General features: G+C 38.9%; 5 protein-coding genes and 1 non-coding gene across 8 annotated transcripts; 3 read left to right on the top strand and 3 right to left on the bottom strand.

Annotated features, from left to right (window-relative positions):
* LOC104717703 (low-temperature-induced 65 kDa protein-like) lies at positions 975-3360 on the top strand. 2 transcript variants are annotated; one of them, XM_010435313.2, is made up of 6 exons: positions 975-1158; positions 1295-1498; positions 1591-1989; positions 2069-2539; positions 2627-2998; positions 3091-3360. In XM_010435313.2, exons 1-6 carry the CDS (start codon positions 1080-1082, stop codon positions 3189-3191), a joined length of 1626 nt encoding a protein of 541 aa, XP_010433615.1. In that variant the 5' UTR covers positions 975-1079; the 3' UTR covers positions 3192-3360. The 2 variants fall into 2 exon arrangements, with proteins under 2 accessions (XP_010433615.1, XP_010433614.1); XM_010435312.2 differs by having other exon boundaries at positions 2069-2998.
* On the bottom strand, positions 3375-3456 carry TRNAS-UGA. Its single transcript has one exon. It is a non-coding gene; the product is annotated as a tRNA-Ser (tRNA).
* On the bottom strand, positions 3500-4755 carry LOC104717702 (actin-depolymerizing factor 7-like). Its single transcript, XM_010435311.2, has 3 exons — positions 4601-4755; positions 3946-4205; positions 3500-3832 (listed from the first exon to the last, which is right to left on the bottom strand). Exons 1-3 carry the CDS (start codon positions 4601-4603, stop codon positions 3682-3684), a joined length of 414 nt encoding a protein of 137 aa, XP_010433613.1. The 5' UTR covers positions 4604-4755; the 3' UTR covers positions 3500-3681.
* LOC104717701 (probable prolyl 4-hydroxylase 12) lies at positions 5170-7334 on the top strand. Of its 2 annotated transcripts, XM_010435310.2 has the most exons (7): positions 5170-5395; positions 5692-5811; positions 5995-6052; positions 6131-6178; positions 6402-6459; positions 6590-6765; positions 6851-7334. In XM_010435310.2, the coding sequence occupies exons 1-7, from the start codon at positions 5316-5318 to the stop codon at positions 7184-7186; spliced, it is 876 nt and encodes a 291-aa protein (XP_010433612.1). In that variant the 5' UTR covers positions 5170-5315; the 3' UTR covers positions 7187-7334. The 2 variants fall into 2 exon arrangements, with proteins under 2 accessions (XP_010433612.1, XP_019086147.1); XM_019230602.1 differs by lacking the exon at positions 5170-5395 and having other exon boundaries at positions 5701-5816.
* LOC104717700 lies at positions 8341-12196 on the top strand. The gene is made up of 10 exons (XM_010435309.2): positions 8341-8575; positions 8880-9034; positions 9257-9384; positions 9468-9512; positions 9609-9662; positions 10114-10218; positions 10322-10525; positions 10651-10736; positions 10827-11629; positions 11735-12196. The coding sequence occupies exons 2-10, from the start codon at positions 8890-8892 to the stop codon at positions 11911-11913; spliced, it is 1749 nt and encodes a 582-aa protein (XP_010433611.1). The 5' UTR covers positions 8341-8575; positions 8880-8889; the 3' UTR covers positions 11914-12196.
* Positions 12380-14543, bottom strand: LOC104717699. The gene is made up of 2 exons (XM_010435308.2): positions 14198-14543; positions 12380-13829 (listed from the first exon to the last, which is right to left on the bottom strand). Exons 1-2 carry the CDS (start codon positions 14303-14305, stop codon positions 12618-12620), a joined length of 1320 nt encoding a protein of 439 aa, XP_010433610.1. The 5' UTR covers positions 14306-14543; the 3' UTR covers positions 12380-12617.

Here is a 15032-nt window from a genome sequence, read left to right as displayed (position 1 = left end):
TGCAATTGATTATCCACTTATAATTGAACAAATGTTCAACGACTGATGGATACTGTATAATCTAAAAATTCATAAAAAATATAGCAATATGTATCTTAAAATGTAGAAAATATATAATCATAACATATTTTATATAAATAAATAGAAAATTTGTTTTATGATAACAAATAAATATATTTTTACTTTGTTAAAATGTTAACAACAAAAAAGAAGAGAAAAAGAGAGAAAAGAAGGAGAGAAAGAGAGGTAAGTTGTTAGTAACGGCAAAAATGTAAAAGGAAAGTGGACACATAAGCAAAAAACTTGGGAAAGTATACCATGAGTGGACAGTAGGTTTTTGTGACAGAACTCACACCCAAAGTGGGTTTTCATGACATTCACCCTTATTTTTATTCCGTTTACATTATCCAACTGTGGAAGCTTCTTCGCAGACACGTGGTCTCCTCGCCCATCCCTTTCGATTTTATCTACTTTCGTAGCAGCTTTGTATAAACGAATGAAATTTCGCCACGTGGATAATGTGGTAGCTGAATCGAACCCTCCGCTTCGTGGCTGCTCTTTCTACCACCAACCAGACCAAACCATACCATAGACTGCATTACTGGATCTTTGTTTCAGGCCCATTTGTGCATTTATGTTGGACCAACCCACATATTCATATGATATCGATTCTTGTCGTCTTCGGGTTTAGGAGTAAGTACGATCTGCTGTTTTTAAATGTTGGAAAACGGCACGTTGTTGTCAGTATGTGACCATGAAGTCAAAAGTTTATTTATGGGCCAATATAACGTGGGCCTGCTTGTGAAAGATTACAGCGACGGTCTTTCTCGGATAAAGATTAGAGGAAGAGAGCCACGTACACACTCAAGAGCCTGATACGTGGCATCACTTGACACGTGGTATTTCGTAACAGAGCACAGAGGATATAGCCAAAGGTGGTTCTGCTTACGAGTCTTTCTCCTTGTTCTCTCTACTCTACAACTCTGTATAAAGCGTCCAAGAAGCTCCTCATATTTTCTCAGAATCAATTTGGTTGCAGAGATAGAGGAAAACAACAAAATCAAAAGTCTGGAAAAATTATGGATTCACAAGGACAGTTGCAACGTACTCATCATGCTCGTCATCAAGCAGAGGAGCCAATAAAGATTCACCATCCTGGTATGCGAAAGCAGATTTTAGTCTCAATAATGTAAACATTTTGTTTTTTTTTTATTGACATTCCGAAATCTGCAAGTTAATACTGCGCCTAGGCCTAATGAATGTTTTCAATGTGTTCCTCTGTTTTTGGATGCAGAGGAAGGAGAGCATCATGAGAAAGGACCATCGAAAGTTCTAAAGAAAGTGAAGGAAAAAGCCAAGAAGATCAAGAACGTTCTTACAAAACATGGACATAGCCATGAGCATGATCGTGGAGAACACATCCCCGATGATCACGATCTAGACCAGGAAGACGATGGAGATCACTACAGAGACCAACAAATACGCGCCGGTGCAGCAGGTTTGCTTCACTTTAATATTTCTATTCCCAAACCAAATTAGTTAATGTTTTGGGGGTGATACCTGACCGGTTAGTTTGATTGGTCTCGGCAGCACGAGGAAAGGCTCACATTCCGGTGAAGTATGAGATAGTTCCTCCAGGCACGAAAGCTTTTCCCGTTGTCCCGTCTTCACATACGAAACACTCTGAGCCAAACAGAGGAGTTGGCCACGAAGCAATGCCTCATCCTGTGAAACACTCAGGCGTACCTAAAAGAGAAGAGAGCGGAGGAGCTTCTACGTTGACACCGCATAACACGCCCGTATCGTTGCCCTCTGCGGCAGAAGATGTGACGAGAACGTTTGTTCCTGGTGGAGACAAGTCTCGAGACCAACGTAAGGGTAATACCGAGCGACCAAGAGGACTGGAGCAAGATCCTGCTGCTCCTGGATCTCATGGAGGTGGGATGTCGAATTATCAGTCTAAAGTTACTGATCCCACCCATGGAAAAGGTAAGAACTTTTCTCTTAATTCTGCATTTCTGAATCAGGGTTTTAAACTCTTTTCACCTGTGTTTGCTTCTTTATATAGCTTCAGGAGAAACTGGAGCAGCAACGACTGTCTCAGCTCTTGGAAGGTTAGGGTTAGGAACGGACTTCGGGAAGAAAAGCCATGGGTTTGATACGAAATCGGAACCTGAAATGGGTAAGCATCTACCGGCCGGAAACTATGGATCTGGATTGAGGAAAGAGTCTCCGGAGAGGAGTGATGAATTTGATTTGGGAAGAGATTTGCCGACGAGAACTCAAGGTATACAAAACCGTGAGGGTGTTGATTTGAAATCTCACGAGAGAGGAGATGAGATGCATCAGTCGAATCAGAGCAGTTACACCGATAAGATCGCACTAGCTACTTCAGCCGTAGCTGACAAAGCTGTAGCGGCTAAGAACGCCGTCGCTTCGAAGCTCGGTTACTCTGGAGAAGGCGGTGGCGTACACCAGAATCGTCTAGAGGGAGAGGAGACTCCTAGCTCCGGTGTTGGATACGGGAGTACGGTCGCAGGTATGGTGACTCCTGTTTACGAGAAGGTTAAAGAGACAGGAGCTAGTGTAATGACGAAATTTCCGTTCTCTGGAACCGGTGGAACAGAGACAGGACAAGACAAGGGCGTGTCGGCTAAAGAATACCTGACGGAGAAACTGAGTCCGGGAGAGGAAGATAAGGTTTTGTCGGAGGTGGTCGCTGAAAAGCTTCATCTTGGAGGCGGCGAAACGGGGCCGGCGAAGAAGGGGATAGTGACACAATCGGAAGAAGTGGAGAAAAGGCTAGGAGGATTTAAGGATCCGAGCTCGGAAGCAGCTATGAAACACGGCAAAGCTTATGCGGATGAAGGCGAAGGAGGGATGGTGGAGAAGCTGAGTGGAGCTGTTACTTCTTGGCTCGCTGGTACGACGGAGGAAGTGACGCAAAAGGCTACACAGTCTGTTCAAGACTCTTCACAGTCACTTGGCTCCACCGTTGGTAACGGCTCTTCTTGTTTATAAATGGTGTTTTCAGTTTTTGCCGTTTGTGATGATGACTTTTGATTTTGGTGTGTAAATGGTTTATTTTAGGGAATAAAATGGGGTTATCGGGAGGAGATGAGGCAGGTCAACCAGGCGGAAATGGTGGTTCTGTGCCTTTGCAGAGGAGATTTCAAGAATCTGGAAACTGAGTTTACTTGTTTCTAATGCATGGGTTTGTAGTTAAAGCTTCCAAGTTAATGTGTGTGTGGCTTTTCGATCCATGGCTTATTTTGATGTATCTACAGTCTACTACTTACTACTGCCATGTAAAACGTAAAAATAAGTTCGGTTAGTTGTTTAAAGTTGAAACTAACAAAAAGTTGAAAAATACACGTCGACAGCAGGGTTCGACCCTGCGCGGGCGAAGTCCAACAGAATTCAAGTCTGTCTCCTTAACCACTCGGACATATCGACTTCTTGTTAGAAGCACGTCGACAGAGAAAATATTAATCTTTTATTTGAGAAGTTACACAACAAAGCTACATGGTTTTAACTTCTCTCCCAAACGGAAGTAGAAAGAAAAGAATGTTTTATAAAATGAACAAGACAGATAAGAACTCAGTTTTAACCAATAACATGGTAAATTTTTTTGTGAAGATCAGCATCGGTGGATAGAGAGATATAGATCACTGAAAAGATTTAGAGAGCACGGCTTTTGATAATGTCAAAGCTCATCTCGCTAGGATCAGTGGCTTGTAACTCCACCTGAATGCCATCCAATTCTCTCTTGAATCTATCTTTAGAGCTTGCATACACCATCTTCATCCTCACCCTTGATGAATCAGGGGACCTATGTGTATATATGTTTCATCATCCACGTTATAAAGCAATAACCAAATTTAACGTCAATATCAATTAAGGAAGTGTGTGAAAAGACTGAAAAAAAAGAAAAATATGATTTACCATGCAATGAAGAAGATTTTGCTCTTCTGGCAATTTTCAGCGGTGGTGAAGTCAAAATCGAAGACTGCATAGCGGCACTCATCCGCAGGGAGGGAAGCCGTGAAATCATCGTAAGTCTCTTCGGGCTTTCCTAGCTTTTCGACCACCACTTGTTGCCCGTCTATCCTGAATACTATGAACCGGTAGTTTCTTTTCGACTTTAGCTCCAGAAACTTGAGCTTGCACTCGTCCTCCACTGCCATCCCAGACGCCGCGTTCGCCTTTTCATTCACATAAATTTGTTTCAAGTTAGCAAGATTTTGGGTTACATTATTAATATCTAATGAATAATCCATACGTCAAAACATTAATTCTAATCTTAGTCTAGATATTGAGTTGTGACGCTAACTACTTGTGAATTAAAATGAGATACAATAGACAGACATAAGAGAAACACGTCGGTAACATGGTAATATCAATAGATTTACCTTTACATTATTTTCAAAAACAGATGTTGTAAACCAAAACGTGGGATGATTTCGAAACTAAAGCAATCATAAATTTGAATCTCGCGGATCTTTTGTCCTAACTTAGGATAAAACCACATAGATTGCCTGCTAGTAACAACAATGCTACAAAATTTATAACAAGAATAAAAAAAGAAGAGAGAACAAACCATTGCTTATGTCTTGTTTCAGTGGTAAGCCCTTGAGGAAGATAACAAAATTTGTTGTTTTAATTTGTGTGAATAATTTTCCGATGGGAATGAGATTAAGGAAGAAGATGATTTCCTTTTGTTAAGAAAGGATCGAGGGTAACTCGGACAACTAATTAAAGGCTCCTTAATATTGGTCTCTGATCTGTTTTTGTGATTACACCCACACGTTCGTTTTTTATTTTTTCTTTTTCAGTCCTTAAATTTCGCCTAACCATCCTTTTTTCAAGAAGTTTCCACTCTATTTTTAGCGTCTGTACACACCATCCAATCCATACATTTCATACACATGCATGAGCATTTATCCTTATCCGTGTAAAATGCATACCTATATATATATCTCTTTGGCTCATTTTCATATTTTTCTCCATTTTCAAGCCCTATAAACCCATCATTTTATAGGATAAACGTAGGAAACTAACGATAAAAAAAATGTCAAAAATTCTACTTATAAATCTTAGCTGGAAAAGAAAAAAAAAAAAAAATTGGGAAACTTTGGTATATCTCTCAAGTTAACCAATTGATATAGAAACTTCATTAATTAAGAACATAACTTCTTAAACGACGTCATCCCATCGCATCGTCGATTTATTTTTCTTAGTGAAATTGGGAAAGATGTTGCTCGTTTCAGCGATGTAGCAGAGTAAATAATACCAGTGGCAGTGGGGGGAGAGCAATGGCTTGCCTTAGCCAAATCATCCTTATTCTGATGATTATGATGTCTTCTTCGTCTTCTCCTTTCTGTTTCGGTGGAAGGTGAATTTCAAAGAATCCATCCTTTAGCAAATCATATCTATCATAGTCCATACCGCTTCGTATTTGGGCTATGAACCTGTAGCAAATCATATCAAATCATTTCTCTCTTCTGATTCTGATTTTTCATACATCCGTTTCTGTTGACATGAACCTTAATCTCTCGAGATTATCACTACTTGAATCTCTAGTTTGAGTTTTAGAATCTCACAATCAATCCAGTTTCGTTAAGCTTGCCTATAATGGTGTTTCTGTACCTCAAAGTTTGTGTTTTTTTTTTTTTTGATTATTTCTGCAAGTCGGAAGGAACTCCGAGATAATGAAGAGATGGGTAAGAGTGATGATACAGAGGCGAGTTATGTTTTAGGATCTAAATTTGTGGATCCGAGACGTGTTCTTCAACTTTCATGGCAACCAAGGTCAGGTACTTTTTGATTTATATATCTGCTTCAACCATATTCATTAATCATTAGTGTTTTTTTTTTTTTTATCTCAAGATTGTGATAGCTTGCACCATTAGTAGTAACATGGAAGATTATTTTGCAACAGTTACTTATGTGTTGATAAATTTGGGGGGTTCTGAAACTAATTGGTATGTGCAGGGTCTTTCTTTACCGTGGGTTCTTGTCTGAGGAAGAGTGTGATCATCTGATATCTCTGGTAAATTCCCATTCCTTGCCGGTTTGAGATACATAGTGGTACATTGTTCTGTGTGTTATGGCTAATTCTTTACTGTAGAGAAAGGAAACTTCAGTGCTTAACTCAGGGGATGCTGTAGATGTGCAGGTATGTTCTTAGTATTCTTGAAGTTTGCAAATACCTAGCTTTTGAAACATTATGTGGTAAACTGTAAGATACATGCTTAAGTTTCACCCCTATGGAGTCTACAGAGTTCCAAAGATGATGATCATTCACACCTATATTTAGCAGTTTCCACCTTGGTTGCTCGAAATGGCCTTGATAGTGTTATGTTCCACTCCTTATTATGGTATAATTTTGGATAAACTAGGATCCAGTAGTTGCTGGAATTGAAGAAAAAATTGCTGCGTGGACTTTCCTCCCAAGAGGTATTAAGTACTAGAACTTTACTTAACTGGATGTTCAATCTATTGAGACTTAATGGTTTCTCTTGGAAGAAGGCCTCTTTTCTTGGCCAAACTTGTTGGCTTATGTCTCTCCTTGACGCACGTGTTTCAGAAAACAGCGGCTCTATCAAGGTAAGAAGTTATATTTCTGAGGAGTCGGCAAAAAGACTTGATTATTTTGGAGAGGAATCTAGCTCGGTATCTCAAGAGGAAGTTTTGCTGGCAACCGTCATTCTCTACCTCTCAAACACAACTCAAGGTGGAGACCTTCTGTTCCCAAATTCACAGGTCAGTTTGATTTAAAACCTGAGAAGCAAAAAGATCTCTTATTTGGCACACCACAAAGAATGTTGAATTCTCATCTTTTCTTCAGATGAAATCCAAAAAGAGTTGCTCAGAGACCGGTAGTAACATCTTAAGACCAGTGAAAGGAAACGCAGTTTTGTTCTTCACCAGACACTTAAATTCATCTTTGGATGAGACAAGCACTCATTTGAGATGCCCTGTGGTGAAAGGGGAACTGTTAGTGGCGAAAAAACTGATCTATGCAAAGAAACAAGAAAGAAATGAGGAGAGTGGGGAATGCAGTGATGAAGATGACAACTGTCGAAGATGGGCTGAGCTTGGGGAGTGCAAGAAAAACCCTGTCTATATGATTGGCTCTCCAGATTACTACGGTACTTGCAGAAAGAGTTGTAACGCTTGTTGATTCTTCAATCTTAGTGGACCATTCTCAAGCATATTGGAAATTGTTGAAACATTTTCAATACTTTTGAGTTTTTTTGTTGTCTTTATGATGAAATAAAATGTGAATAGTGAAGGGTCGTTGGGGTAATTAAGTGAATTAATTATTTTTATTTTTTTCAGAATAAAGGAATATACTCACTTATAGATTTTTTTTAAGTATGATCATAACTCAGTTGTTTACTCCCTGAGATCTACGAAGTCTTATAATCTATGTTACTTATGTTTCTCGAATCATAGAATTTGCATCTTGCTCTTCCCTACGCTTCATAGTCCCTTTATCTTGCTAGTCTCAAGAAAACACTACCATAATTGAAACTGGCCAAGTATTTCTCTATCTCTATCACTATCAGATTCGAATTTGCGCAGTATATTCCCAACATACCACTATTTTTTTTCCTTTAAAAACCATAATATAGAAAAATGTTCATGTAACTACATTATTTTGAACATAGTAATAGTGTAATACCACATTTTTCCTACTTATACTGTATATATTTTCAAATAGACGTATATAAATATTTCTACAAAGATATTTTATATAGAAATATATTTTGGTAACTCAACCGGTATACTAATTTGGCTATCCAAAAAAATTGTTTTCTTTTTGGAACACTAAAGATGAAAATAGACGAAATTTAATTTGTTGTAATCCCCATACAAAGAGATTATGATCTAAGTCTGACTTTTCCTAGTTAAAAAGTATTGGTAATCAAAAAGTTAAGTATGCAGGGAAATTTTGTAATTTGTAATTTATTTCTTTAAATATTCAATATATAATTGGATAAAATAAAAAGAAGAGAAGAAAAAAGAGGAGAAATTGCATTACTTACATCATTAGACCAACCAGATCTAGACAATTGTTCATGAATCATTTATATGTCCATCCCAGCAGTGGTTTTCTTCAAATAGCATTCAAATCTAATATCTTAAATGTTAAGAAAAAAAAAAGATTAAAGAAAATTCAGAGAAAAAAAAAAGTTTTTCTTTTAAAATTCTACAAATTTCCTTATGGTTTTTACTTTATTTTAATATCCAAAAACAATATATTTGCTGGAAATTGCGAAATGGAGTCCCTCAGGGTTGTTTTTTTTTGTTTCGCCTTTATAATTTCTTTCTTCTTCCCTACAGCTCTTTTGCCTCCTCTCTCCCTCCTTCCCTCTCCCGAATTTTTCTCTCATTTTTTTTTTTAAGCGTCCCATCACTTTCTTGGATTTTCTCGGCGACTTTCTTCCGTCTCAAGCTCTGCTTCGCTCCCGTCTCTCTCACCTCCTCCGAGGATCGCTCTTGATTTTTCTCTTCTTCCTATTCTCCGCCCGATCTGTTTACTGTTTCTTTTTTGTTTTTTTAACTGGTACGTGATCGGACTCAACCATTCTCTTCGTATGAATACAAACACCTAAATCGATTTGAATCATCCATTCCTTCCTTCGTCTATCGCATCACTGATTAGATTTTCAATTTCGATTTTGCTCTCTGTTCGGTGGAGGAAATTAGGCATCTGTGTTAGTGATTCTGATGACGATTGAATCGAATACTGTCTTCCGCCTTATGTGATTTGGTTTTAATATAGTTTGCTTAGGGAAGGATTAGGTTTCAGTGTTATAGATTTATGTGAAGTTCTGTGTTTATAGGAATATTTGAATGCCTGTTTGCAGTTTGAATTCGATGGAGCTGGTGAAACAAGATGGGAATGATTCACTCGATATGCTCATCAGACGAGCGGTTGGAAAGGATCCTTTTCTTTCTTTCCCTAGACCTGAAAATACTCCAGTCCAGCTTTTTCAACTCCTCCATACCTTAGAACGTCCAGGTAAATGCTTGTCTCATTCTCTCTCATCTTATTGGATTTGACATTGTCACTGACTAATCTATCAATTGGAATCAAGTGGATTGGGTGTTCGGAGAGGATATATACATAGCTTTAGTCTTGAGAGGTTTCTTGAGTTTTTTTAGATCTAAGTGATGCTTGAATATCATGTCGCCTAGGGTATGGTACCTGGACTTTATTTGATGTTCTCTTCTTCGCTCCCAGGCTGGCCATTGCTGACTCCTTTGAAGATACAAATGCAGAAGTGTGAAAAGTGTAATATGGAGTTTTACTCTCCTGTCAACTATAGAAGGCATCACCGCATGCATCGGCGTCAAAGAAAGCATGCAAAGGTTTAATTAGTCTGAACTTAACTAGTACTATTTTGGTTTCATGTCTTTCAAACTCTCTGAAGGTTGTGTTTACATGTTTTCAGGATTCTGGCAAAGAAAGAGATGCGCTGGGAGCCTTTTGGAATAAGGTAGTTTACCCTCTAGACACATTCTCACAGTTGTTGCTGATTCGGTTAGTTTTTCCATCAGGTACTGATCCTGTTCAATCTCTGTGGTTACTTCAGCTTGCTGCAATTGATGCAAAGGAGATTCTCTCATTAAAGAGCATGATGCTGGAGGTATTATGATTCCCATTGATGCTTTCCCTTTCTTTCCAATAACTTTTTTCTTATCTTCACCCTTTAAAAATGCATGGTGAGCATAGCATCATACGAGTGTGGCAGAACATGTTCTTCAGTCTTCCCAGTATTAATTTTCTTATTGTTTGTCACATCTTGCATAAGGTTTTGACTCTTTAGCAATGCCTTATCGTTATCGCTTCTTTTCTTCATTAGTGCAAGGTGTGGTACCATTATAAACATTGTTATAAATGTTTCCTAGAATGCCATATGACTTCATCAGGGTTATGGGGTTCGTTTCCAAATAATACAAGTTAGTTAGAAAAGCAAGAGTAGACCATACCTAACTCGTGGACATACCCTCACATTCTGCATTCTGCATAATGAATCTCTCTTCCTAACTAAAATGTTTTGTAGACATTTCCAACTCGCTTTATTTGAATTCTTGTAGGATGTTCCTGGGGTGTCAGTTGAGTCAGGACTTATGTCACTTATCGAAAAACCAGGATATACTGCTCTGCCGCAATATTATCTAAGAGCTGGTTCTGGCATTTTGGTATGAATATTCATATATCTCTTGACGGTTTCTTTTAATTACCTTTCCAGATAAAGTATCCACAGTGTTCAACCTCATGGCTGATATATGTTTTCTTCTCCAGGATATTCTCCACGCTAGACCATCTAGTTTTCCAATTTCTTCGCAGGAACTTTTTAGCATTCTCGATGATGCAAGTGAAAAAACATTCCTGTGTAACGAGGCTGCACCAATGCAAAAATACATTTTTGATGGGGAAATTGGGAAGAATATACTGGAGCCAAAAAATGTTGTTGCTTGCGCAAGCTTCCTTCTGGAACAGCGATTGGTAAAGTTTTTCCTTCAAGGTTTCACCATTCCTCTCTAGTTGGCAAAGCAAAGTGTCTAATACGCAAACTTTTGCTTTGCATGTATTCCTTGCATGTGAATTTTTTCTGTACTCTTAATGTGTAGATCAAAGCATGGCTGGCTGACAAAGATGCAGAAGCTCTGAGGTGCCAAAATTTACTGGTTGAAGAGGAAGAAGCTGCTCGAAGAAGGTATGTGCTTATAATCGCAATGCCAGTCATATAACATTGCTAAATCCACTTTATGTGGGGTCTTATTTACTAATATTATGTTCGGAGCAGACAAGCTGAGCTTTTGGAGAGGAAGAAGAGGAAGAAGCTAAGACAAAAAGAACAGCGAGAGAAGGATCAGAAAAAAGATGCTAAGGAAGACGAGAGTACCACATCAGAGGAACAACAATATCCAGCTGAGTCATCAAGCCAGCTACCTGTAGCTTCTGATTCCGAGGCACAGAGACCAGATTCCATACCGATTGATGCTTCTTCATCCCTCGAGGACCCTCAAGTTTTGGAAACGAATGATGGGAGAAACGGTGAATGTCAAGCGCCAATGGTTGATGATGATGGCTTTGGCAATGGCCAAAACATGGAAAGACAAAATGGCCGTAGGTCGAATGGGTTCCATGCTAATCATGCGCCAAAACTTGGCATGCGAAAGAACGGAATCAACAGAGACACTAGAGTCAATACGGCTAAAGTTTGGAGCCGAAAATCCGTTAACCCCAAATCGATATCACAACATGCAGCATTTACTCAGCTAGATCAGACAAGGAACAGTGAACTTCGGATTGGATCGTTTAGTTTAACAATCCCAAAAGGTGGTCTCAACGGAGAGCATAACCAAACCAAATGCAGTGAAGAGGATAGAAGATCAAAGACTGTTGAGGTGAAACCCACAACTGAGCAAGCAACTGTAAAGATATGGAGACCAGTGAGCAGTCAGGGAAGGAAAGTTTTGGCAGTCCATGAAAACGCAGACAAAGGTGACAAGAACTCAAACCCAACTGCACCCGAAGTAAAGACCACTCATCATCACATAAGCGTGCAGTTTAACAACCACAAAGCAAAGGAGTTTCTTGCAAAGAGTAAAACTTCTTTTGACTTGTCATTTTAATTTAACACCGCTATCGTTTAATTTCAATATATATATATATATATAGTGAGTTGTATATTCAATGTGAATGAATCAGGATGGAAAGAGGCAACCTCTGGAGAACACGTGACATTGGTTCTGTCTCAGGAAACAGACATCTCGGGCAACAACACTCACGAATCCTCAAATGGTGTTATAACCGCAAGACCAAAGCCGAGGATGAAACCCGAAAAGGGAACGAAGGTAAAATATGTTCCAAAACAGAGGATTCCTTGAAAACAAAAAAAGACGAGCTTGATTCTGGACCAGAGAGTATCATTCTTTTTAGGTATACCAAAAGTGCAGTTTTAGTGAGAGAGACAGGTCTTTTTCTTTTGCTTCTAGAGAGATTTTTTCCCATTTTAAGAGTCTTTCCATTCTTTTTTTTTACTTTTTTGCTCTCGATAGAAAGAGATTGATTTGTTATTTTGTTGACCTTTTTTCCCATCGTGAGGGTTTAAATTTGAAACTTTGAAATGGGTTCTCTGATTTTTTGTGTAATAAATACATTTCTCAAACACACCGCATACATAGCTCTCTTGCCACTCGGATACAAATTTGAATCCCATTGGTGTTGGCTCAAAGTATTGGTTATCAAATCACTGTAAATCAAGAGAACTAAATCAAGAGAACTAATTTAGCTAACTTAAAAATGTAATTCAGAGAAGAAAATTTATGGTTATATATTTTATCACGACAAAGAAAGAATACAATTTTGTTGTTGTCTATATCATGAAGAGTCAAGACTATATTATATGATTAATTGATTACCAGTACAAAGAGAGAACAAAGACACCTACAATGAAGAGCTATATATGTATAGTTGTTAGACCCCAATCTCTAACCATATCACTGAATTTGCTCCATGTTAGAGGTAACGAAGAAGATAAAAAAAGGTTCTTTTTTTTGTTTGGGTAAATATGTCAGGTGAACCCAGACCGTTACACCGGAAAGAAAGTCCAACTGTTTGCTGGACTATGATTACCTTTTCCGGCGACCTTCTCATTGGCCCACCACTCTGATCTAACTTTTTCTGTCGTCTCTTCTTCGGTGTTATCAAACTTGAATTCTTTGCTCGATCCTAAGGAAAACGTTCTTAGTTTCTGCCTCTGTTCACTCTCTGTTTCTCCCGACGTTTTACATCCGTTTGGTGGTCTTAAGTGCTCCCCGCTCGCTTTTTCATGTGAACCGGATCGGTTTAGCTTGCTTGCAAGACAACGTGCAACGTCTTCACCAGTCAACTCGAAAGAAACTCTGTGAGCAACCACCCCAGCTTCATCATTATGCCTTAACGACGACGAAGCCCCGTGGTCCGAATTGGCTAAAGACGCAACCTCAGATATCTGACTATCCAAAAGGCTGCCTTCAAGTGGTGTGAGAGCACCAGAATCAAGCTTTGATCCGAGTCCTCCACCACCACCATCAGGAGTTAGAGCACCTGAACCCAACCTTGAACCTTGACCAGCAGGTGTGATTGATCCAGAACCGAATCTTGATCCCCATTTACGCGCTGTGAAATGCTCAAAACCGAGAAACTTCGGAGGTTCACCAATACGAAACGCAACGATGGAGCATTTCCCTGGGTAAGGAGAAGATGTACCTGAGCCAGGGGAGATTAGATTACCACCAGGACTTCCAGGATACACTTGATGAGACTTAAACTCGTAATGTGCCGCTGAAAACTTTTGGCTAATCCCCCCACTACTGTTCCTCCTAGCACGTTCAAGTGAAGATGTAAGCAACTGAGCAAAGGGCACTTCAGGAGAAGAAGGTGATTCTGGAGGTGGCGTGAAAGGCGCGGTGGATGGTTCAGTTGTGAAAGCAGAGAACACTGGAGGAGTAACGGGTTGAGTCTCATGAGCGTAAGGTCCAATAGCAAAGGCTGAAGGCGGTTCGCTGACGGCTAGGGAACAGAGTAGACCAGGATGAGGAGTATGCGACACAGATGGAGGATCAGATGGTAAAAACGATGCAGGTGATGAAGGGGGAGCTATAAAGGGCATGAATATTGAAGTTGAATTGCTAGAAGAGTTTTGGACTGGAGGCACGGAAACTCCTGATGCAGCTGGTTCGGGTGCGTGGCCTATCCGCTTATTGTTCTTCTTGGATCCAAAACACCAGTACAAACTCCACCAGCTTCCCCATTTTTTCTTCTGAAATTTTTCCAAAAGAGAAGACTATTATCAAGCTTTTTATATTCGTAAAAGATGAACTAAACACCAGTTTCATTATTTTCAAAATCATAACTTCAAAACCAAAGAACTTTATTAAAAAAGCATAATTAACGCAAAAAAAAAGTAATTTAATTCCGTCACGTAACACTTGCAAAACAGATCATCAAAAATAAAATCCAAAAATTTCTCTTATTTTCCCAAACAATAAACCATTTATATGAGCAATCAAAACATAATCAGGATCCACCGTCAGAAACGTCAAGCAACAACACTACTGATGGATTTTTTTTAAAAACTACAAGAAGCAACAAAAAAAAAAAAAACAGAGCTGAAATAAGTAATAGTACATGCAGCAGAGAGGAGGATGGTTGAACACGAGAATCGGCGGAGAAGATGGCGGAAGCAGCGGCGTTAACGGTATCAACACTATTGTTATTATGATGAACGCTCCTCATAACTTCACAATAGAAACATCAAGATTGGTAACTTCCCTCCCACCCACTTACTTTGATCTCTCACAGCTATAACAACACAGTCCGTAAGAAAGAAAAGAATCAAAAGAAAATGTGAAAAATGGAATAAGAAGAAGAAGAAGAAGAAGAAGAATGAGAGAATAAAGAAAGGGCAAAAGGCGTTTTTATTATGGCTGGTGGCTGGAGGAGGAGAGGAGCTGGTCCTTTCTCTCTCTCTCTCTCTCTAAAAAGAGTGAGTAGTAGTCTCAGCGGTCGTTATCTTTTACAGTTTTCATTCAATTTCCCCACGAGATGTTGCCACGTCATCTGAATTTGACGGTTCGGACCCACGCGCTTCCATTTTTCTTTCCTTTTTTTTTTAAACTATTATTTGCAATTATTGTAACAATATTAGTATATTTTTAAAGAAATATCGATGATTATTGCTAAAAAGTGTTCTTGGAAAGGAACCAAAAAAAAACAACTAATTTTAAAAAACGGACGCATAAAATATAAGTGATGAGTCGCACTCGTCGCTTTTTCTCCGGTTTTTTTTTTACAAAATTTGAGTAACTTTAGAAAGAAAGAAAAAAAAAAAACAACAAACGAAGAGAGTAAATACCAAAATTACCCTTGGTGTGTGCGTGGTAAATTACAAGGAAAGCCACACACTCAGTAATGGCTGGCGTCGCGAAACTCGTGAGTTTGTTTTTTTATTGTTTTGTTTTTT

The sequence above is a fragment of the Camelina sativa genome, chromosome 10 (assembly GCF_000633955.1).
Source record: "Camelina sativa cultivar DH55 chromosome 10, Cs, whole genome shotgun sequence".
Classification (NCBI taxonomy): domain Eukaryota; kingdom Viridiplantae; phylum Streptophyta; class Magnoliopsida; order Brassicales; family Brassicaceae; genus Camelina; species Camelina sativa.
Note: the sequence above shows the minus strand (reverse complement) of the source record. Positions and strands in the feature narration are given on the sequence as shown.

What these genes read in the sequence shown, in the direction of transcription:
- LOC104717702 (XM_010435311.2), bottom strand. An exon ending in AAAATCTTCTTCATTGCATG is followed by an intron (nt 3,833 to 3,945) that starts GTAAATCATATT and finishes ATATACACATAG; the next exon opens with GTCCCCTGATTCATCAAGGG.
- LOC104717699 (XM_010435308.2), bottom strand. Translation starts at nt 14,305, where the DNA reads ATGAGGAGCGTTCATCATAATAACAATAGTGTTGATACCGTTAACGCC. An exon ending in CATCCTCCTCTCTGCTGCAT is followed by an intron (nt 13,830 to 14,197) that starts GTACTATTACTT and finishes GAAAAATTTCAG; the next exon opens with AAGAAAAAATGGGGAAGCTG.
- LOC104717703 (XM_010435312.2), top strand. Translation starts at nt 1,080, where the DNA reads ATGGATTCACAAGGACAGTTGCAACGTACTCATCATGCTCGTCATCAA. An exon ending in AATACGCGCCGGTGCAGCAG is followed by an intron (nt 1,499 to 1,590) that starts GTTTGCTTCACT and finishes TGGTCTCGGCAG; the next exon opens with CACGAGGAAAGGCTCACATT. An exon ending in GTCACTTGGCTCCACCGTTG is followed by an intron (nt 2,999 to 3,090) that starts GTAACGGCTCTT and finishes GGTTTATTTTAG; the next exon opens with GGAATAAAATGGGGTTATCG.
- LOC104717701 (XM_010435310.2), top strand. Translation starts at nt 5,316, where the DNA reads ATGGCTTGCCTTAGCCAAATCATCCTTATTCTGATGATTATGATGTCT. An exon ending in GTGATCATCTGATATCTCTG is followed by an intron (nt 6,053 to 6,130) that starts GTAAATTCCCAT and finishes TCTTTACTGTAG; the next exon opens with AGAAAGGAAACTTCAGTGCT. An exon ending in TTCTGTTCCCAAATTCACAG is followed by an intron (nt 6,766 to 6,850) that starts GTCAGTTTGATT and finishes TCTTTTCTTCAG; the next exon opens with ATGAAATCCAAAAAGAGTTG.
- LOC104717700 (XM_010435309.2), top strand. Translation starts at nt 8,890, where the DNA reads ATGGAGCTGGTGAAACAAGATGGGAATGATTCACTCGATATGCTCATC. An exon ending in CCATACCTTAGAACGTCCAG is followed by an intron (nt 9,035 to 9,256) that starts GTAAATGCTTGT and finishes CTTCGCTCCCAG; the next exon opens with GCTGGCCATTGCTGACTCCT. An exon ending in GAGCTGGTTCTGGCATTTTG is followed by an intron (nt 10,219 to 10,321) that starts GTATGAATATTC and finishes TTTCTTCTCCAG; the next exon opens with GATATTCTCCACGCTAGACC.